This window comes from Pinus tabuliformis, chromosome 4_2, assembly GCF_031772625.1.
Source record: "Pinus tabuliformis cultivar Carrire ecotype Pingquan chromosome 4_2, CPIR1, whole genome shotgun sequence".
NCBI lineage: Eukaryota > Viridiplantae > Streptophyta > Pinopsida > Pinales > Pinaceae > Pinus > Pinus tabuliformis.
This window is the reverse complement of record NC_142304.1, coordinates 696,507,559-696,531,592: the sequence shown is the minus strand read 5'-3', so window position 1 is coordinate 696,531,592 and position 24,034 is coordinate 696,507,559. Positions and strand designations below refer to the sequence as shown.

Sequence of the window (24,034 nt, the reverse complement as noted above, 5' to 3'; positions counted from 1 at the left end):
GGAGTATTGCTAGATCACAGTCCTCACTAAGAGGGAGTGTTGATTTGGGGTAGCATCGGATGTGCTCTAGCCACAAAATTTGGTGGAGAGGTTGGGGCACATGAGATCTCCAATACCCAGAAAGGGTTTGGGCAGATTCTAAACAGATCAGGAGATATTAAAATAATTAATATTTTTAATGGAGTCCCTAAGTCTAAACTTAGGGAAAATAAAATATTAATGTGTATTAATATGAATCTGTGTTAGAGTGGTCCAAAAGACATGGATCAAGCCAGATCTAATCTTAGTCGTTGATTAGGGACTTAATCTCGGCCGTTGAGATGTCAACAGGAAAAGTATAAGAGGAGGCTTGAGGGTCACTTGGAGAGCACACCAGATGATCAGTCATTCTATTCTCTAGAGCGGGGTTTGCTAAGAGAGATAGAATCAATGATTAGGAGAGTAGCTGAGGGGAATTGAGTACAGAGAAACAGAGAAGGTAGAGATTGTGCCGGGAGAGTAGCGCAACACCCAAGGAGGGTGACGCAGAGCCAGCAAGTGCTCACGCAAGGCCACGCAGAGGCAGCCAAGTGCTGCGCAAAGCACCAGAAGGGCTAGCGCAACTAACGCAGAGGCTCCCAGAGCTGACGCATGGGTTGGCGCAGGCCTAGAAAGGCTGACGTAGGGCCAATGTGAGACAGAGAGGGACTGACGCAGTCCAATTTGGGCAGATGTTGGGGTTGCAGGAGCAGTTTTGTGCTGAAGAGCTGCCGGAAGGTTTTTTTGGGTTTTCAGCCAGGAGATTTCTCTCAAACTGTGAGGTATAGCTACTAAGGAAATTCTCTGTTGGGTAGGCCAGTTTCGGCACCTAGATTGTACTCTGATATTGCTTAATAAGAAAACCCTCAGATAGCTGCACCGGTTTTCCTGCATTGGGTTTTTCCGGGGACATTGGTCCAAAAATAATGGTGTCATGTGGTGTGTTTGTTCTTGTTTCTTTTAGTTGCTGATCTATAATATGTTGAGCATGCACTGGTGTTTATTTTCAGTATTTAATTTGTAAATAACTTGTTAAAGAATAATAACAAGTAGGTAGTAATAAATCAGAAAAAGTGCATGAAGGGTTTCTAAACTAAGTAAAGTTAGAAACTTCAACATATAGTAGTGGATACCCCCTTTTAAGGTAGGGTTGTTCATTGCCCAGCAGGGGTTGGGGCAATCATGGGTTCCTATATGATGGAGGCTCATAGAAGTTTAGAACCTATAGGAACCAGGGTGATAGCCATGATGATAGGGTAGAGCTCATGCATTGGCTTTTGCCCACGTGCTAAATGTGTTTGTCCCGACCATCTTTTGCATTTTGTGGTACATTTTCCTGTTGAATGTGGCCAATTGTGCTTTTACTTTTCTTTTTAGCTACATCAACCTCTGGGGCATCATTCAAGGCTTGACCCAAGGTGTGGGCAAGGGGAAGGGGAGATCTAGCCCTATGTGGACCCAGTGGAGGAATGTGGACCCAAGTGTGAGAAATGATGAATAGGGTAATAATGAGTGGCAAGAGGGTAATATATGCAGATTGGGGAACGGGACCACGTGACCAAAATCAAGATTTCCCATGAAATACCATCCCTAAAGCCAAATGGTCAGTAAAAGAGACCGCACAGGACAAGAATCCAAGGTTAATATCCAAAAAGAGGTCTAGGGGACAAGAGCACAGACCTAGTCTATTCTTTCCTTCAAATCCCCCCATTAATCCATGCCCAAAAGTGTCCATGATAAGCAAACTACAATACTCAATTACAAAATGACAAGGCATACCTTTAGGTTCGGGAAACCCACCTTCAAACATACAATCATGACAAATGGGTGAGGGACCACATGGCTGGCTCAGGTGGCGGAGAAGTGGCAAAACGAGCTAGTTGGTGGCTGCAAGGGGTTGCTCGTTGTCGGCTGAGGACCATCTTGGAGAAAAAAATTCTCCTTGGGATATCACCCACAAAATGGTGGGTAACAAGGCCGACTTTGCAAGTGAGTAGGTCGACATGCTCTTCTAGAACGATCTCCATCTTCTTTTGAGGGCCGACTTAAAGGAGTGCTTGTGACAAGGTCTTGGAGGGTTAATGACTCAAACAAATTCTCTTTTTACAATATGTAACATGCCCAAATGGGTCTCCAATACATGACATTGACTCACTAGACTTTATAACTTAATCACCAACCCTAATTGCTCACAATGGGAGCTTTATTTACAAAATAAAATTCCTTGAGCATGACCCATGCCTCGAGCATAACAAAATAATTTATTTTTCTTATTTTCATAAATTACACAAAATCATGATCTACACATCTCATTATGAAGACCGAACCTAGTTACATATTTCAACATGTATCATATCCCTTTTGCTGCCCCGTGGGAGCCTTTAGCACAGGAAAAGTTAGTTATTCCAATGTCATGCTTTTGCTAGGTTGGGTATTTGAGAAATTGTTGGTCTGCAAGCTCAAGTTGTCTTTATTCTGTCTTTAGAAGCCCGAATTTCACTCCTTACGCTCACATCAAGAACTTACTTCTCTCTGCCAACTTGGGTTGGCCAGGTTATTGTTGGCAAAGCAGGCTCCCTATCTTTATGGATTCTAGCACTAATTTTGATGCCTCCAATGATGCCCATCCGTGTTCTCAATGCATTTCTGAAATAGAAGCTCTCCAGAGAGCAGACTATGACCTTCCTGTGAAATTTTGGAAGATGTACCACACGCAAATTGAACAAGCAGACTGCATTCTAGTACTCAAGCAGCAAATTTCAAGGTTGGAAGACGAGGTTGACGCACTCAAAGGGATTCTCACAAACCTCAAACTTAGCAAAAGTTTTCCAGCACTTCAGGAACAGTCTTCAAATCTTCCAGTTAAGCCAGATATAGACCTTAACAAGTCACCATCTGAATTGGAATGATCTTCATGGGTTCTATTAATAGGTTTCAGATTTTGTGGGTTTTGGGTTTGTCAATTTCAGTCGACAGTCACTATGTAATGTATTTCCTGATAGTTGGCCGTTGTCCATTTAATATGTTTAAAAGTCGTTAAGCTGTCTTTGTAATGGGTCAGTAGCATATAGGATCTGATACAGTTTTGAATCTAAGAGATGTACTCCCCCCCGTGTACTTGCTGTGACCGGATGCAAAATTACTCCTAATGATACTCATTTTTGTTTTAAAAAACTTAGGAAATAATTAAAAAATCACGAATTGACATAATTAAGATATTTCCATTAGGAAAAATTACATGGGGTTGGAGATATTCCTGTGTGTTCCTAGCCTCAATGACACCTCTCAAAACTAGACCACTTGTTCGAGCTTCAATATTCTAATAGAAAGATCTACATCATTTCAGATTCTCTTGCATCATAGGCTTCAATTTTTGGCAATCATCTACTCTTGATCCAAGGCACTTTTGGGTTGTGTTACCTTATCTCATCTCCTCACCTCTTTAAGGTGTCCAAATTAGTGATTTGTTGAAGCATATGGGAGGCTTGGAGGTTTGTCGCTACTTTGCATGGTTGGAACTTCTCTAGGCATTATGTTGGATGGAATTTGGTATGGAAACCTATTTGGAGTTCGATAAATCAAGGACAATGTATCTTTTGAGTGTCCCTGGTTTCAGGCTTGCAGGCTAAGTAAGAAAAGAACCAATATAGGGGCCTTGCATAGGTTCAAAACTCAGTTTACCTGTCTAGCGAGGCCTGTGGGCATCTGCGCTAGGCTTAGGAGTATAGTGGCAGTCCCACTAACTAGATCCCATGTCTCCTTGGTGACAGGTGACAAGTCTATTTATTCTACTGATAAATTTAAAAAATAAAAGAATAAGAAGAAGAAAGGGGTCTTCCTTTATATCTGTGTTGCAGGAAACATGGCCCACCCTGTTTATCAGCCGTGTTTCCATATCGAAATGCTGAAATGCGACTAAAACATATTTCGGTTCATATGAAACGTGTTTCACATGTGGGAAACATGTTTCATACAAACTGAAATTTGTTTCAATGTTTGTACATTGTGCTTCCATATGAAATTTGTCTGATTTGGCCTTGATTTAATAGTTGGGACCCACATTTTTGGTTTTAATGCCTAATCAAAGGTTAATTATGAATTAAGGAGGCTTCTAGAAACCTTTAAGACTGGAAATTTTTCTTTAAAAGAGGGTTTCACTCTTAATTATGCACAAAAATGTTGGCAATTATGGTAATGACAAATTTAAGTGACATTTCTTTTATCATTCCTTTTCATCCTTAATGACAAATTTAAGTGACATTTCTTTTACCATTCCTTTCGTCCTTTTACTTGAATTACCATTTATTGTTTCAGGATGTTTGAGAGTGGTTCTAACCTCATCGGACTTCATATGGAGAAAGTAGCATTTCATATCCCATTCAAAATTCAGCAGACTTAACACTGTTTTCAAGATTTCAGGATTGGTGGGATTGTAGATTTTCATTAGATTCTATAATGTATGAGGGTATGGAATTCACAGATAATCAAGAGCACCTAGCTCTTTATGTACCTCAATGTTAGTGATATTTCTAGTTGGACTCTTTTGTCATGGCCTTAGCAAAAATGTACCATTTAAGCAAACCAAAATCATTGATTATGTATGCTAAGCTTTTTGTACAATATTTTTAAGCTTGGATTACATAATTTCATCAAAATTGGGTGGTGTTGATTGATGTCCCAAGAGGATTGAGGTATAGGAAAAAGGTGACACTAATGACGAGGATCCCAATATTATCGATGGTGGAATATTTCAGAATTAGCCCATTAGAGAGCTTATCTATACTTTGATAAGATGACTATCAAAGACATTATGGGCTTGCTTCCTCTTAAGGATCAGTACAAGCTGAATATTGGCATTTAGGAACCTTTTTGGAGAGACTGGAGATGGAGATTTGAGAAGCCACTTTAGCAGTATGATTCAAAGAAGCTTTACGCTCTTTTGCATTAGATGTAGCATTTATCTCTTCTGTTGAATGCTAGATGGACATCTTCTAACACTGAGGCTAGATGGATCCACCAGCTGCATGCTGTTTGGTCTCCCCAACTGAGCTACAAGCTCTGAGTCTTTGCATGGTTACTTGTTTACCAGAGGCTTCTCTTCAAGGTTAATCTTGCCAAAAGCTGTGTCCTTGTTGCAGTTGCTCAAAGATTTTGAAGCATATTTTATGGGAGTGTAAATTTGCTAGATCTTGCTGGCAGCTTGTGCAGGATCACCATTCAGTTCTGCTTTAGGGACTACTCCATTGGCATGCAGCACTTCTTGGTGACTCAGGGTCTTTGGTATTCTCACACTTTTTGGGTGTTTGGGACTGCCTTCAGACCACAGCCTTGCTTACAATATGGAAACTAAGATGCAAATCTGTCATCTCTTCTTTGAGGATGTCAATTGAGACCAATATTTTTGTCACTCTTGGCAAGAGGAGTTAGGTATGTAACAGTCTGCCAATGGCTACCTCTTGATTAAGGATGCCAAAGAGTTCAATGTTTTAGGCTAAAACTTTTAGCATATTCTGAGTTTATGGCTGCCCTAGTAGCTATTTGGAAAAGGATGCGAGATATCATTGTGTATAACCTTCTGTTTTTGTTTTCGTTTGTTTGTCAGCTATCTTGTAAATTTACTCCTGTAATATAAGATGTATTCTTCAAGAGAAAAATTGCTTCTTTTATTCTTGTTGATATCCTTTTTTAGATCTATCCTAGAAAAGATACATGCCCCTTCTAGTATCCAGGAGGTTGTTGCATTTAGCCATATTTAACATGCAATAAATCAAGCATCTGATCTGGATTGCTTTGTCTTTTAATCTTTATCGCAAACTTTGTTGTTGTTGCATTTTATGAAGGCAACAAGTTTGTGCTTACCATGCACCCTATTTTTGCTGAAAGAGTTCAGTTTTTTTAAATATCTTAGAGTTATGCATACAGAGATATTATATATTCACAAGGAGGTTATCAGCAATTTACATTCATATTAGACATTATCATGCCTGAAATGCATGATCATAATGGGAACCTTTCTTTCTGCAGGAGAAAATTATTATAATATACTCTACTGTTATCTTGAACTAGGTTGAAACTTGATGCTTATGAATTTAGGGTAAAATTATAACTATGATATGGTCATGAAGGGCATGACTGCATTGTCTGGATTGTTAGGTTCTCAATGCAAAACCAGAGAACGTGGAGAGAGAAGCTGAAATAGTAGCCCAAAGTGGTCGCCTTGGAGCCGTCACTATAGCTACCAATATGGCAGGGCGTGGAACAGATATCATCCTTGGTGGAAATGCAGAATTTATGGCAAAGTTGAAGTTACGTGAGCTTCTTATGCCGAGGTATTCTTCACTTAAAGCTACCTGCTTATCTAGCATACATTCAACTCAATGGCTTGTCTCTCAGAACAGGGGATCCATTAAAGAAATCCCATTCTCCAGTGTTGTGGTCATTTCCCAGCTATTTTTTGTTGTTGGTCTTTCAAAACTTAAAGGTATCTTGTAGAGTTATGTGTCATCACTAACCATAAACTTTGATCCATTAATAATGGAACTAATCTCAAACTTTTGAAATTTAAAATTCTATTGCTAAACAGTGAACACAGGATAGAATCAGAAATCAAATCAGGGATGAGCTGAAGGATTTTGCAGATGTCATCGTTACAGTCTTCTTATTTTGATCATGAAAGCAAAATATTTAAATATATGACTGAATTGTTCCCATGTTTTTCCATCTTAAGCTTCTTAGTGATTGCTTGTTTGGCCTGTTGCTATAGCATAAAGCACTAGTATTGGCACAGCCCTTGAGACAGCAGGTGTATGCTGTCTTTTGAAATTTCATAATGGATTTTTCATTAGAGTAAATGAAATTGCAACTTTCTTACTAAAGGAACTCATGCAGATTATATTTGTTTAATACTGTGGAATGTAGCTCCCTCAGAACAAAGCAATTACTTTTTACGTTACTTTCCATTCTCCTTCTTGCAGTCTTTTGATTGCTCATCCTCAGTTATAATTGCTGGTGGCAGATGCCATCTGGTCCTGAAGAAAATTGTTAGAATGGAATGTGCTCAAAATTTTTCTTCGATATATGTTTGAGGCTTGAGCTGAAAATCATATCTTTAGCTCTGTTTGTAGTCACTGTCCATAGATGTGAGTAAATCTTCACCATACTTGCTGGGAAAATACATTTTAATGGCACTGGAATTATTAAGAAGGCTACTATTGTGCAGAATGATATGTCTAGCTTTATTATATTCTACTTGAGAACATTCTATTTTGATTTTCTGTTTTAAGTTCTTTTGGATACTGTAGGCAACCATTACATTTTTTTAAGGATTTAAAATCAATTACTTTACTGAACTGATATATTCTTTCCATGGCAGGATTGTTAACACAGTGGATGAAATTCAGTTTGAGAGAAAACAAAAATTGCCTCTAAGAAAAACCTGGAAGGTACGTTCTCATCAAGGCTATAATTGGTATATCTGGATAGTGAAACAAGAAAAATAAGTACCATTACCATGGAGTCAAACCATTCTGAAATATGGATATCCTGGTGGCTCTGAACTCAGGTGAAAGAAACTCTATTTCCATGCAAATTGTCTCAAGATAGTTTGTCCTTGGTTGAGGATGCAGTTCAGATGGCTGTCAGAACATGGGGTAAGAGGTCATTGACTGAGCTTCAGGCAGAAGATCGCCTGTCATATGCGTGTGAGAAGGTGAAGTGAAATTCTGTTATATAGTTATATGAAATTGTTGCCAACTCTTACTTCAGTATTAATATATGGGGTTATGTAGATGTATATCGCTGACATGATTTGGGCTCTCATATAACTGCAAGGAGACATGGCTTCTTAAAAGCTATAACTATTAACTGTGCATTAATACTTGATCTTATGCTTGATGCGTTCTTCATTTTCACTGGCAATGAGTTTGCATCTACTAGGTTTTTTCACTTTCACTTTCAATTTTTACGGCTATTATCAATTACATTTGGGGGAATAAATGGTACTAACCAGGTATTAGTAAATAATTCACTTACAACTAAAGTAGGAGACTCATCATGAGAGTGTCAGTTATATGCCTCTCCTGCCCAATGATTTGTACAATTGTGCATGTTAATGAGGGGAAGGGTAATTTCTATTCTGAATTGCTCAAGTTGGTTGAATCTGCTCCCAGCTGGAGCATTCTTAATTTGACATTTTGAAAATTTTTCAGTAGTGGGGTACCAGTTCTTTATGTTCACCATTTTGTGTTATTGTGTATAACCAATTTCCCATTTCATGATTAGGCAGATGAGCTGATCCAAGCATGGGAAAACAATATTCCAATGATTTTGTTGAATAAACTAGCAATGCTTACTTCAGTTCCAAGACAAATTCTCCCTAGATTCATTTGTTGGTGAAGGTATGGCTTGAGAAGTGATCCAAGAACCAAGGCAAAAGAAAAACAAGAAAGCACTACAAATATGGTATGTAAAGTCCATGTTATAAGGGAACCTTATCAACATCCTAATCATTAAAGTTGATACTTCAACCAATCAGTATATTGACATTGTTCCAAACAAAAACAACTGACCTATAATACCAAAGCATATTAATATCAATACAGTTGGGTCTCGAAGTAGAAGTCATCTTGGGAATCATAAGACATTAGGTTCTTTCCAAGAACCCTATAAATGCACAACCCCGTGATATTATCGCTGAAAGAGCCTTTGCTGATACCATTGACAAAAAATATCGCGATAATCTTCCCATGTTAATTTATCGCGATAATTTCAAAATTATCGTGATAATTTCGAAATTATCATGAGACGATGCGAAATTATTGGCCTGCTACAAAAAAATCGTGAATATAAGTTGTGATTTTATTTTTTCAAAGGTCATTTTCGTTTTTTCTGTGCTAAGATTGAGCTCTGAGGGTTGTGTGAGTCTTATGACCATTTTTCATCAAGCAAAAAAGGGAAAATCCATAGTTTTCTTTGCCATCAGCCTTGGATTTTTGGAGTGGAGATTTACTCCAATATACCATATCCATATTTATTATTTCTAGGTATGTAAAAGAAAATTTGCCTTTTCTTTGTTTTCCAAGATTAGCATATACTATAAATTTAGAGTTTGCCTCTTCTTACCCCTTTTTGAATTTCCACATTTGTTTTGTGTTTTAGCTCCAAAACTTGAAAATTTAATCGGATCTCTACAAAATGGCGAAGCCATTGGACCAAATGTAGGAGTATGGTGAGCCATGTGAGGATGATAATAGAACAAAGCTGAGGTGCAAGCTCTGTGGAATGGAAATGTTTGGCAGAATCACCCACTTGAAATACCACCTTGCCAAAATCTTAGGGAATGATGTGCATATTTGCAGTAGAGCTATCCCATACATTGTCCTTATTGCAAAGAACTCAATTCTTTATACTACTAGAAAGAGAGATTAGAGGGAGGAACTAAGTAATTTCATGGGAACTGTTACCCACCATTAGTGGGTGTCCCCGTAGGAGAATTTTTCTCTTAGATTTGTCTTCAGCTGATAGCCAACAACCTCGACAGCCACCAATGTAGCTGCTATTATGCTAGTTGAACTTCGCTCCTTGAGCAACTCATATGTCCCCTCTCCCATCTATCGAGTGCGTATGTTTGAAGGTGGGCCGTCTAATCCTAAAGGTATGTTTTTCATTGTGAAATTAGGTGCTTATGCTTGTTTTTCTTTCTTGGGCACACTTGGTATGGATTATTGGGTGACTTGGAAGGATGAATGGTTTTGACTGTAGTCTTATTCACTCACCTTAAATGGGGTGGTTAATCCTCTACCCTAGTCCCGTGGGATCTCCCCTATTGGCTTATAGTTTTATGATGGGCACTACTTGGAAACCCTGATTTTGGTAGCGTGGTCCCGTTTTCCCATTTCATATTGTTAAAATTGGCAACTAGGGCCAAACTCCATGTGGGTCATCTTATTTATGGCGACTGATATTTTTGTTGGATTCCTCGCGTCGAGAGGTGTAGGATTGATCTAAAGATCATTCGATTCCAACATGTATTCATGGAGATATGAATTTATTTGTGTTATGGGACAATTCGTCAAGGTCGGCCAGCAACCAAATTTCCCCCACTTATGCTCAACGTTTTAGTATAAAAAGAGGTGGCTTGTTAGTCATTTGTACACACACTCTTCTTGTGATCTCTTCCTCTCCACTTGTCTTTAGGTTTTGGTGGGAGGAGAGATCCTAAGAGACTATGCAACCCTAATAAGAAGAAGCCCTAGCTCTACATTGCCATGGAGGAGACTTTAATGAAGCTACAATAACGCAGCAAGGAGAGATCTAATTGCAAGTCTAGGAGAGACCTTATTCACTGTCCTAAAAGGCTTCCTAACGCTATCCTAAAGGAATGGATTCTAGCCACAATAAGGAAGTGTCCTAAACACAGAATATCTGGCCACTTCCCTAACCCTAAACGCAGTCTCCTAGCCGCAACACAGAAGGAAGAAACAATGAGGAGATAAGGGTTGTTTTAGGGTCAAAACAAGGGTCCGAGTTGATGTCATGGAGGCCGAGGGTGCTAGCTGTTAGGCCGAGTTCTTGAGGGCTAAATGTTGTTGATTTTGACACTTCTTTGGGCATGTTTTAAGGGACCGAAAGCTACAGTTGTTGTTGTGCTAGGCCGCAGGCCATAGCATCACAGTTGGGCTTGCGTAGGGCAGTCAAGGGCTGGTATATGCCCTAAGGCAGCAACATAGCAAGGGAGGGGCTCTCTTAAAGTGTGTCGCAATCTTTCAAAGGGTTGTTTGGGGTCTGTTGGAGGAGTCTAAGGCTACAACAGTTTGCCCTAACCAGGGAGTCAGTAACAGCAGTATACAAAAAGGGTTGCATCAACATTTGAGGTCTGTTGGGTCAATAAGTTGATCAATTTAGGATCAGTTTGATATTGTAGCCAGTGGGAGCCAATTAGAAAGGTTGACTTGGAGAGTTAAGAGCCTTTCTTAGGAGCACATATTGCAGTGAGTGGATTGGACAAAGTCGCTGTTGGAATTTCTAAGTATGACCAGTTAGAAATTCTTCCTGTACTATCTGGTTTATTTCTTCCTACTTGTTTAATTACTTAACAAGTTATTTACCATGTAAATACTGAAAATAAACACAAGTACAGTATCAACATCTACAGATCATCAACTGAAAGAAAACAAGCACACAAGTGACACCGTTATTTTTGGACCAATGCGGGAAAACCGGTGCAACTATTTAGAGGGTTTTATTATTATGCAGTTTTCATAATAAAACCAGGGTGCTAGAAATGGCTCACCCAACCGAGAATGCGGGAAAACCGGTGCAACTATTCAGAGGGTTTTATTATTATGCAGTTTCCAAAATAAAACTAGGGTGCTAGAAATGGCTCACCCAACCGAGACTGCCCTTGGCAGTAGTACCTGTCCTCGGAGATTGATATTTCATTCGATCAATTACCAGATGAACGATCCCACAACAACAATTGCAGCTCCCACTGCTCTGCGTCACTCTGATAGGGACTACGTGACCCTACCTAACTCATCAACACCTAGTTTGTCCCACGAAATCCTTCCAGCATTGCCTCTTGGCCCTGAGTCAGCTTCTGGAGCTTCTTCGTCAGCCCCTAGGGCCTAGACCCTATGCGTCTCACACGCTAGCCTCTCCTTGGTCTGCGCAACTCTTGGCTACCTCTATGTAGCACCCAGTTGCCTCTGCGTCAACCTCTCTAGGCTCTGTGTTGTCTCTCTGGTACCAACTCTACCTCTCTGCTATGTATTCACTGCCCCTCGCTGCTGATCACTCATTCTATCTCTCTTAGCAAACCCCGCTCTAGAGAATAGAATGACTGATCACTCTAATGTATTCTCCAACTGACCCTCAAGCCTCCTCTTATACTTTTCCCGTTGGTCCATCAACGACCGAGATTAAATCTCTAATCAACGGCCAAGATTAGATTTGGCTTGATCCATGACTTTTGGAACATTCTAACCCAGTTTTATATTAATACCCATTAATATTTTATTTTTCCTTAGTTTAGACTTAGGAACTCCATTAAAAATATTAATTATTTTAATATCTCCCAAACTGGTTAGAATCTACCCAAACCATTTCAGGGTCTTGGAGATCTCATGTGCTTTAACCTCTTCTCCAATTTTCATGGTTAGAGCACATTCGATGCTACCCCAAATCAACACTCCCTCTTAGCGAGGACTGTGCTCTAGTAATACTCAACACTAAGCATCACCTTGATTATCCGGCATTGGTCCCTGTGCTGATGCTAGGCCTCCCCACCCAACATCCTCTACACTGTTGCATCCTGTATTGCTGCCCATGGCCTTGCCACTGCCATTGTTGCATCTGTACGATAGCTCCCTCTGCATCCGTGTTGCTGCTGGTCCATCCTCCCAGCACTACATCTGCATTGCATTCCTTCTCATCATGCTGCATTATGTTGCCCATAGCACTGCCACTACTAACTGTTGCATTGCAACTTAGTTACTGAGAAGTAACTGATCCACCCAACTCTAACATCCTGTCAGGCTAGAGACACTCCCAATGTTGAAGCTCTCTCTGCCGCTAACAGGTGCTCCCTCTACTGACCTCTGCGCTGCTGCAACAACTCCCTGCATCTCACACTGTTGCACATCTCTCTGTGCCATCCTGCACTGGTGCAACACTCCTATGCCTCTCGCACTGTTGCAGCCTGCTAGCCTTGCGCTGTCCCGAGACTCCTGCACTGTAGCGCTCTTTGCTGCTTCATCCGCATCCGTCTCTACCAACATCTGCCAGTCCTGCTACTTCTCTTCGGGGCTCCCGTAGCAAGGTATAATCTGAGAGGTTGGGTACCTCAAGGATCCCAGCCCTCATCGCCTGTAGTCCGTCTGACTACAGCTCGATGTCTCTCCACTTCTTCTCAAGTGGCACATGAGCACTCATGGCTCAATAGTCATCCTCCTCAACTTCTTTCTCTGCCCTCGTTGGCGCTGCCCTGGTCTCAGAAGCCTCTCCCTTACTCTTCTTCCTAGGACACTAGTTCGCAAAATGACCCAGTTCCTCACAATGGAAGCATTTGACCTTGGAGACGTCCTTCTTCTTTCTCTTCTCCTGCTTTCCTGCAAATGCTAGAGCCGCATCCTCTTCTTCCTCCTTTTTTATTCAAACCCCTTTTCCGCTATTCCTTGCCTTGGTCACCTGTCTGATCTTTTCTTGACGAAGAGCCGCCCACAGTTCCTCCCAATCTGGAAGGCTCGACTTGCCGAGTATGCTCTGGACAAATACCTCCCAATCCTCTGAGACTGTGTTCAATGCATCCCTCACCATCAATTCCTGATCCGACGTGGCCCCTATGGAAGTTAACTGGTCACGGATCTCCTTCAATCGACCGAGGAAGACATCTATCTGCTCTTCCTTTTGCATCTGGTATGACCGCAGCTGATTTTCAAGTAACATCTTCCTCTGCATGGAAGTATGCTGGTAAAATTTATTCAAAGCATCCCACATCTCATTTGTTGTGTCTTTCTCAGCAATATGCGACACCACATGACCCTTGACCCCATCAAGGATGATGCACTTCGCCTTGGCCATTGCCTCCTCGTACTTCTCATTTTCAGTTGGGTCAATTTGGATTGCTATTGTTTTCAAGGCGAAGTCCTTGATGCGATATCTGTCTAGAATAGACAAGATCCTGGTCTTCCAGACCACGAAATTGGATGCTTCGTGTTGTTGCCTAAGATGTACACCTAAGTGCAGGGAAAGTTTCTAACCCCGCAAGATATAATCTTTAAGGCACAACCCTCAGAGTAGGGGCTGTCACCTATTCTCTACTCACTCTGTTTAAGCTCTCTCCTAGATAAGCTAAGGGGGGTAGTCCCCGAGGATAGTTAGAAAGGGAAAACTTGTTGCAACAACAAGTCTAGGAGATTAAGGGAAAGACAATTCTTTATCTAAGCAACTTGATTAAAATGATTTAGCAAGTTTGATTACAAAAAGAGCAAAGTATTTAACAGGACAATCCCAATAAGATAAATAAGACAATGACTAGATACAATGATAAACCAGTGCCTTATAACAATGCTTAGAAGAGATTCAACACTTGCAAAATATTTCAAGTCACAAGATAAATAATGCTGCAAGACAAGTATTAGTATTGGAAATGACACAATATTAAAAGATGAGCAGAAAATCTACCTTGCAAGAATAAAAGAAACCTGTACTTCGCTTTTAAAGAGATGCTCAAATAAATGTAACAATATCAATGGACAATGAGCAAGCAAATTAAAGTAAATATAGAGTGCTCACAAAATAACAATATGCCAAATTAGACAAAGCCAGATAGGTGGATGCAAACTAAGTTAAGTGGAATGCAAAATCTAACTTTAGAATGCAAATATTAATGCAAGATTTTCAATGGACTACAATGATAACAATGTTGCTTCAAGGAAAGTAAAATGCCAATAAACTTGTAATCACAAAGTAGCTAAATGCTTCAAAGCACAAGGTTACTTTTTAATGACAATGATCAATGAAACAACAAAGACGATGCTGACTTAGAGCAGAACAAATAATGCTTTTAAGAAGCGCTAGTTAAAGATGTTCTTCACTTAGCTTATATGATGTAAACAAAAGCAAATTATGGTAGATGAGGTTGCTAACAGGAAATTAAAGAAATTACCACTTAGATCTACAATTGCATCTGAAATAGAGATAAGAAATATATCAAACACTTAGATGCAAATATTGAAGTTAGATCTAGCATGCTAAAGAGATGAGATGTAGGAGCAACTTAGTGAGTTACAAAACCAAACACAAAATCTCCCTAAACAAGGAGAAACAAGATGCCAAGGGATGAAGATCCCAAGCTCCCCAAGAGAAAAATAATTTTTATTAATGGGAATTACAAAGGAAGATGGATCTTCACATCAAGGAGTTTAGAATAGAGATAATATCTTTACAAAACCAACAACCTCCTCAAAAGAGAGGCAGATCCACATATAATAGCTGTAATTACTTCAATGATCAGTCCTTAAGCATTTAGATCTGCAACAAGGTGACTGCAAAGGAAAGGTTCTTGACTTAGATAAAAGGATGTGATCTTTTCAATGAAGTAGTCCCAAATCAAATACTTTCTCTGCTACAAAGACACTTGCCAATAGTAATGTATCCCTTGCCAAACAAATGTTAGCCTTTGAAGAAACAATGAACAAGTGGCAAGTTTCAGATTTATTATTCCCGTTTCCAGTGGTGATCAATATTTCAGGTTTCAAATACTTCAAAGAGTTCAGCCTCCCTAAAACAGATAGGCTTTCACTCCCTATGACAGATAGGCTTTCTTGCACCACTGATACTTCACTGCTAGATGTATGCCAAGGTCCTCCTTTACACCAATATGTGAAATCTGAGTTATATTAAGATATTTAAGAGAAAATATATTAAGTTTCAAGGTGTGAAATCTTATGACCAATCACTCCTCAAACCTTCAGTATACCAAAAAGAAGATTACAAATTAATAGGTGATAGATTCTAATAAGAAATGACTTGCTCCCAAAGTTTGAAACTTATATGTAGTCTCCTTGCACCAGTGCTGAAAAATGCTTTCAGCCCAAACAGAGAACAACACGGCTCAAATCCTCACAGCCTGTCAAGAAAAATGCTCAAAACTTAATTAAGCTTCAGCCCTGAAATTATTAAAGTTAAGTGCAGTCAATAAAAATAAAAAATTAAAAACTGTGGCTAATCTATAAGAGGTTGCTAAGGCCTGTAGCTAGGCCTAAAGGCACCTCTCAAATGACTTGATCCAAAACAGAAAACTGAACTCCTGTGATGATGAAAGGAACCTTCAATCTCTACGACTGCCCTAGAACCTTTGGCCTTCAGAAGATTTATGATTAAATTGCTGCCGAAAAAAACGTATTTTGCAGTCACAAAATATTTGCAAATAAATTTCAATGACAAACCCCTAAAAAAAAACCCCTGTTAAATGATAAATCAGATCCTCTCAAGATGGTAAATTTTTAGGTCAAAAACCCTAGCCGTCTAGGGTTTGCACTGGCTAAATCCTTCAGAACCCTTAATCTTGATGCATGCCCACCTGCAATTTAGAAGTATGGGCCTGCACAACAAATGTTAGCTAGCAAAACTTAATATATCAGATCTTAAATTATTTCAAAAAAAATTCACTGAGCCTACAAGACATATCTTATAAGCATTCCAATGGATTTTGTTTGAATGGAGAAATAACACCAACACTCTGATAAAATTCTGCTTGAGGCTGCAACAAAGGAGATTGACGTTAATGATTAGTTGCAATGAAATTTTATTGGCTGTCCAGACAGAACTATGGCAAATAAACCATGCCCTGGCACCTTGCAAAAATTCTGGTTAGTTTCTCCTAACAATATCAGGGCTATATAGAGAGTGAAAAAAAAAACTTATCAAGCCTGTGGCTGCCTTAAAATATACATTTTCAAATGAGGCCTTCAAATTATTGAGAAACCCTGAAAAAAAAAAGTTCGATTTGCTGCTGCCAAAACAAATGAGGATTAGAGATAAAATTATAAGTCTCTATAACCCTGCAGCTAGCCTAAATCCGAGCCACAAAACTCATCTATGAGACTGCAAATCAAACCCAAATCGAAATCTGAATTGGAGAACCAAACAAAAATTAAAGAAACCATGCAAATTTTCTGAAGCGAAAAGAGGTTCTCAGTCCTTTATTGCCTAACCTTGGGATAAAAATAAGAAAAAGATTTCAAATAGAGGCCTCAAACCCTAACCGTTTAGGCTGGGTGAGGGATGGGCCCACGAATACACCTGGAAAGAGAAAGTCAAAACCTACGATGTTCCTATGGAGACCACAAATATATATAAAAGAAAGTCATAAGCATAAAGGTTAAAATTTTTATTTTTATTTTTTATTTTTGTTATTTTATTTATTTACTTAAATATTTTTTTTTGTTTGTTTATGAAGCTTGAAATATTTACCAATACTAAAGTGAAATATCTACAAATGTTATATTTACAAAAATTAAAACAAAAAACGATTCAAATATCATTTACAAACATTTAGATAGTAGATTTATTCTATTGAGCACAATAATTTTAAAAGAGGTAAATGAGATAAATAAAGTTTTCCTCTAGCTAAAGGTCTAGAAACCTTGCAACAAATTTGTCAGATAAATCCTTCAAGTGAAATAAAATGGACTCTCCTACTGAATCACTCAAGAGTTGGTTAACTTAAGCAAAAGCATCCCCTTACGCTTGAGATCTGTTTCAACTGAATATTCTCTACACACCTCAGAAATATTTTGTTAGCTTCAGATGAGACATGAAAAATATAATGGAAGAAAATTCTAGCAACTTAAACAAAAGCACACTAGCCACTTCCAATCCTAAAATATTTTCCAGATCTAATTACCAGTGTAAGATAGCTATACACTAGTAGTTCTATGTAAGCAAATGAAGTAACAAATAAAATTACGAGTAGGAAATTAAGCTCAAGAATTCATTACCATATCCATAAGAGAAAAGCCACAATTTTTCACCCCAAAGACTTGTGTATTATTATTGCAAAATAGAGAAAGCTTCAAGACCAAAAGTCAGAGCACAACATCGAGAGATGATACAATGAGGAGCATATGCTTCCTTATATAGAAAAAATGAGAGCTCTAGAGGCTCTTCCAAGTGAATAATGGCTAGTTCCATGAAGGTGCACAATTAAATGCTTGATCCATGTCAAAATGATCTCCACCGTTGATTGCTTGAGAAAAAATTCGAATTACTTGACGCTGCCTTTTTCCTTGGTCCCAAAAGTATTTTTTCCTAACATTTTCTCCTTGATAAACCCACATTCTCTTAACCAACTTGGACCATAATGTAATATTCCTAATTAGCCATGGCTAATTGGAATATTCGATTTTGTTCAATTTTTGCCTTCTATAGTTATTTGTAAATAAAAAGTGAGGAAGGGGGACATAACTCCCGTTAGAATAAAAAGTCACTTCCTAGGTAGCACAACGTTGTGACTTAAAGGGGAGCCAAGGGGGCCAAATGGGGACGCAGAAATGGAGCCAACACAGACACATGGAGAGACTGCGTAGGAGGGAAGAACACGTGACAAGAGGAGAAGCACGTAGGAGGAAGGGAGCCTAGGGATTGTGAGAAGCAAAGGCTATAAAATAGAGAGGAGCCCCCTCATTTTGGATCATTCAGTTATGTACATTTTGAGCTAGTCGTTTTGACTTCTGAGCACGCTGGCTGTTTAGCTAGTCTGAAGCACTATTTAGTGCATTGAGTGTCTTCGTTTGGAGATCTCACCCTTAGCCCCGGGGGACTTTGAGTGCCTGCTCGGGCAAGGTATTTCCATTGGCATTTCCATAGTAGTTTCATCAGCATTCCAGTAGCAGTTTTAGCAGCGTTTTGGAGGACTGCGCAACACTGGGAGAGGGACGCAGTTCTGTTTGGTTGTTGTGCTGGATTGGGGTCTTGCAGTTGCAGGTGGGTTTTTACAGGGAGATTGAGCAGGGGTCCAACTCTTGTCTCATTGGAGGATTTTGGCAGGGTTTCAGGTAGTGTCTCAGGCAGTGTCTCAGGCAGAGTTTAGAGGGGTTTTCTTCAGTGGCAGTGCAAGGCATCGAGGAACTACGCAGAACACCAAGGGGGTGTTTTTCGGGGGTCAACCATTCCAGGAAAGCTTTCTAGGTTTTTTTGGGTTTCTTGAGTAGGGCCCGAATCCAGAGTTTTAGCTTTTTCCGAGAAGGGGAGCAGCCCCAAATCATCACTTGTTTCCTAGCAGAAACAGCAGCACAACAACAACATCCACGCAAAGAGGCCATTCTTGTCATTCTGAGAGTATTTCTTCACTTGCCTTGTGCAAGTCGAGGTGCCATCTGTCTGTTCACCTCTTGTACTCAGTTTATTGCTCAGTATAATAAAATGGCTTAGCATTTTCTTGCTGCATTTCTTGTGTATCTGCTTATATTTCCGGTTTACATTATTATATGTTGTTTCACTGTTATTTTATCACTTCTGGGTTATTATATCATTTGCACATATTTGGTTGGGATTTTTGCTGGGGTTTGAGGAATATTCCAGGTTAGGGATATTATAGTGGTATCAGAGCATAGATCTGGCTTAGCTTGTGGAGCTAGCAATCTGACACTAGGGGAAAAACCCTACATTTGTTACAGAGGTAGGAGGTACAGAGACATTGGACGTAGGTTGGAGAATACCTACGGGGAGGGAGACTGTGTTCCTATGGTGGACGCAGAACAAGAGGAGCCTGTGGTGGACGCAGAGCAGAAGGATCAGATGGCAGACGAGGACGGGAAGATATTTGTAGATATGCTCCTCAAATCAGTGCAGGATTTGTCGAGACAGATTGAGGTGATGGGGCAGAGATTCACGGCAGTAGAGGCTAGACAGCATGAGAGTCCATGGGTTTTCCAGGTTGGTGATAGATCAGGTGCATCCCACCATTTGCCAGAGCAGCGTGATACTGCGCAGCAGGTGGCCTCACATGCCCCTACACGTTCTACCATGCCCACGTTCTTAGGAGCAGACACGGGTGCCGTAGCCCAGCAGGAGGCAAAGCTCAGACATATGGGCGATTATTTTGCAAAGTATCAGGCCTATGGGCAGGAGTTTAGGGAAGCCCTCTCATTCAGAGATTTTGTTCAGCTCCAACGGGATAGTAGACCCCTTGATCATCACAGAGGGTACCGACATTACCATGATGGTGACACGCACCGTGTAGCAAGTAGATTCTAATTGCCTACGTTTGATGGCTCATCAAACAGTTCGGTAAAGTCTTGGGTGGAGAAGCTGGACATTTATTTCCAGCTTAACCAGATGTCGGAGGCAGAGGCCATCAAGGTGGCAACATTGCATTTGGATGGCGAGGCCCAGGATTGGTGGTTTCATGGGATGGTTACACTTGGGCACTCCATAGTGACGACATATGCCGAGTTTACCAGGAGACTGATGGAGTGATTTGATCGGAGAGATCCAGAGCAGCATTTCTTTGAGCTGACGAGGCTCAAATAGACAGGGAGCCCAAAGACCTACATTGAAAATTTCTTGAGGGTCTCCGTGATGGTGCCAGACCTATCCATGGCATGGAGGGTCTATATGTATGTTGAGGGGTTAGGAGATCCACTTCGGGGTCTAGTTTGATCCACTAGACCAGCCACACTCCAGGACGCTATCAACAGGACCCGGGACTTACAAGATGTCTTACCCAGGACTCGGACACCTTACCCCCAGAGACAGACTTTCCAGTCTAAGGGGAAGGACGTGAGGATTCCACCTCCAAAGGGGAATCCAGGACGAGTACAGCTTGATGATGATGCGAGGAGGGAGCTGAAGAAGAAGTGGTTGTGCTTCAGATGTCAGGAGCCGTGGGCATCGGGACATAGATGTGCTGCTGGCAAAGCACATTTTATTGAGGTCTTCTTCGAGAGTAGTGGAGAAGAGGATGACAAGGATGATGTGGAGGCAGGAGATAGCCATGCTGTACAGGGACCTTTACCACCTCCACCACCAGCAGTAGGTGGTGCATCTTTTGCACCCACTGGAGGGGCCCTTGCAGCATTGCGAGGAGTACCCAAATATCTGACACTACGCATATGGGGGATAGTACGTGGCCAACGAGTATCAGTTTTGGTGGACAGTGGGGCGACCCACAACTTCATCGATGCCCAGATGGTTGAGCGGAGAGGTATATCGACAGAGAGCTTCGATGGGTTTTCAGTCTTGGTCCCAGGAGATCAGACCATGACGCGTGCTCGATATGTTCCAGAGCTGTCAGTGACGATGGGCACCTACACATTGACTGACCACTTTTTCGTGGTCGATATTCTGGACACCAACATGATACTAGGTGTTCAGAACTTCAGTGGCTTATCACTCTAGGAAAGGTCACGACAGATTCGAAGACCCTAGAGATGGAGTGGGATGATGAGAAGACAGGGAGGCATGAGAAGATACAGGGACATCACACATATCCGCTTTAGACTATTTCGGCTCATCGGATGGAGGCAGTGTTCCGAAGGGGGACATAGAGTGGGCAGTGGAGTTGCGTGCATCAGAGGCAGGGACTTCAGGGCAGACGGTACATCCAGAGATACAGTCTATCCTTGATCGGTATGCCATAGTGTTTGGGGAGATTCCACCAGGATAGCCACCAGATCGGGGGTTTGAGCACACCATCTAGCTTGAGCAGGGCATGCAGGCCGTGATCACCACCCCCTATAGGCACCGCAAGGCCTATTGGGATGAGATTGAGCGGGCTATCCAAGAGTTGCTGGCTCTTGGGCATATCCGACCGAGCATGAGTCTTTTTGCTTCTTCTGTGGTGTTGGTGAAGAAGAAGGATGGTACATTGAGGATGTGCATTGACTACAGGGCCCTGAACAAGAAGACTCCGAAGAATAGGTACCCATACCTAGGATCGATGAGTTGATGGACGAGTTGAGAGGGGCACGTTTCTTCTCAAAGATTGATTTGAGATCTGGGTACCATCAAATTCGTGTGAGGGAGCAAGACATTCCCAAGACTGCCTTCAGGTGTCACTATGGGCACTTTGAGTTCTTGGTGATGCCTTTTGGGCTAACCAACGCCCCAGCTGCATTTCAGTCCCGCATGAATCACATCTTCCGTAGTCACTTGAGGAAGTTTGTGTTGGTATTCTTTGATGACATTCTCATTTACAGCAGGACTTGGGAGGAGCATCTCCAACACATTGAGACAGTATTGCGTATCTTACAGGAGCAACAATTCTATGCCAAAATCTCCAAGTGTGAGTTTGGGTTGACAAAGTTGTTGTATCTGGGACACATCATAGGGGTGGACGGAGTGAGGGTCCACGAGGAGAAGATCAGGGCCATCAGAGAATGGCCGAAGCCGAGAAATGTAACGGAACTTCGAGGCTTCATTGGCATTTGTACTTACTACCGGAAGTTCGTCAAAGGTTTCTCGCAGCATGTTGTGCCCCTGACAGATTTGATGAGGAAGGGGGCATTCAGTTGGTCAGATACAACCTAAGTCACCGGATTTCTTCCTAAACCCGAATCCGGCGAATTCGACACGATTCGGTCCGGATTCGTGTCCAAATCACAGGACACGTCGTGTCCGAGGACGTGTCGCGATTTTTAGAAGCGTGTCGCGATTTTGGGACACGTGTCCTGTTTCCAGGACTCACTAAGCTCAGTGCGGGAAAGAAAAGGGCGTGTTTGCTCATTAATATTTTCATTTGGCAAGTGATTTGTGCTGTTGCAGCAAGGAGTAGAGCATTTTGGCAGCTTCATGATCAAGTCTAGGCCCTAGTATTGATACGCTATTCATGGTAATGTTAAATTCTTAAAGTAAAAGTGACATTCTCCTTAATCTTCATTTTCATTCTTTTACTTAAATTTTTAACATTACCATGAAATGACTCAGGATGTTTGAGAGTGGTTCCGACCTCATTGGATTTCATATGGAGAAAGTAGAATTTTAGATTTCATTCAAAATCCAGCAGACTTATCAGTTTTTCAGGATTTTAAGACTGGGGGATTGCAATGTTTCCTTTCAATTTTGTCATGTATTAGGGTATGGAACTCGTATTTAATCAAGAGCACCAAGCCAAGAGCTTCTGAATATGTCGCTCCCGCTCCCAAGTAACACTGTTCTTGATGATATGGGTCTGGACACCATTGTTGAGTTGGCATTGGCCAATATGGATCTCAATGATCCAGTGCTAGAGCCTGTTAGATTTGATGACTTAGAGGGGTCAACCTCCCTACCAGCAGATGTAGAGGCGACTATGGATACAGGGGAGGAGGAGGATGCAGAGGAGAGCAGTGGGGACCATGATGATGGGGACAGTGATGCTGATTCTGATGCTGATTGATGCCTTGAGGCTTGTATACCTGTAGCTGTTTTATATTTTCTATTTCTATTTTCCATTGGCATTGCACCAACACTATCTATGTAACACATTTTGATTTGATGACTTAATGAGAAAACTACAATTGTCTTAAAATTTGTCTAAGAAATGTGATAATATCTAATTTTTAATATATATATATATATATATATTTTAAATATATATATATATATATATTTTTAATAAATAATATATGACGTGTCATAACGTGTCCTGTTCCAGGGGGTCAGCGTGTTTGAATCTGAAACCACGAATCTCGAATCCTATGTGTCCCAAATCCCAGTGTCAGGTGACTTAGGATACAGCATAGCGAGCCTTTGACAGGCTCAAGGAGGTTATGAGCAACTCCCCAGTGCTTGCGTTGCTAGATTTTACGCAGCCTTTTGTTTTGGAGTGTGATGCGTCGGGAGAGGGGTTCAGCGCAGTATTGATGTAGGGAAGTCACCCTATAGCCTTCGAGAACTGGAAACTCCTTCCGCACGAGAGGTTGTGTTCTATATACAACAAGGAGATGCTGGCCATCTTGCATGCATTGGCTAAGTACCAACAGTATCTGCTGGGCAATACGTTCAGGGTGAGGACTGATCACAACAGCCTCAAGTTCTTTTTGGAGCAGAAGCAGCTACAGGAGAGGCAGTAGAAGTGGATCAACAAGATCCAAGCATATGACTTTGACAGTGAGTATGTCAAGGGTAAGAACAACGTGGTAGCAAATGCCCTTTTACGTAGACCAGCCATGTTGTCTCTTATGAGCCTAGATACAGACTGGAGGGCTCGACTCTTAGTAGAGTGCTCCAAGGACAAGTTTGCGTGTGAGATTCTGGACGGATAGGTGGCAGATGACAAGTACAGGTTGATCGATGAGATCATCTATTACAGGGATCAGATCTTCTTGACTAAGGGGTCTTAGCTCAAGAAGAAGATACTCCAGGCATCACATGACTCACCATTGGCAGGCCATCAGGGGTTTACCAAAACCTACAGGGCCATTAGAGAGAGGTTCTCATGGAAGGGCCTCAAGGAGGACGTACTCCAACATGTTAGGGAGTGCGATGTTTGCCAGAGGAACAAGGGGGAGATGAGCCATCCTGCAGGATTATT

General features: G+C 41.1%; 1 protein-coding gene across 1 annotated transcript in view; it reads left to right on the top strand.

Moving 5' to 3' along the window:
• Positions 1–24,034, top strand: part of AGY1 (Albino or Glassy Yellow 1) — a 388,365-nt gene that overhangs the window by 253,034 nt on the left and 111,297 nt on the right. Inside the window, exons 11-13 of the mRNA XM_089424074.1 lie at positions 6,172–6,347; positions 7,391–7,460; positions 7,580–7,726. Of these exons, the coding sequence (XP_089280200.1) occupies positions 6,172–6,347; positions 7,391–7,460; positions 7,580–7,726 (393 nt within the window). The remainder of the gene's footprint in view (positions 1–6,171; positions 6,348–7,390; positions 7,461–7,579; positions 7,727–24,034) is intronic.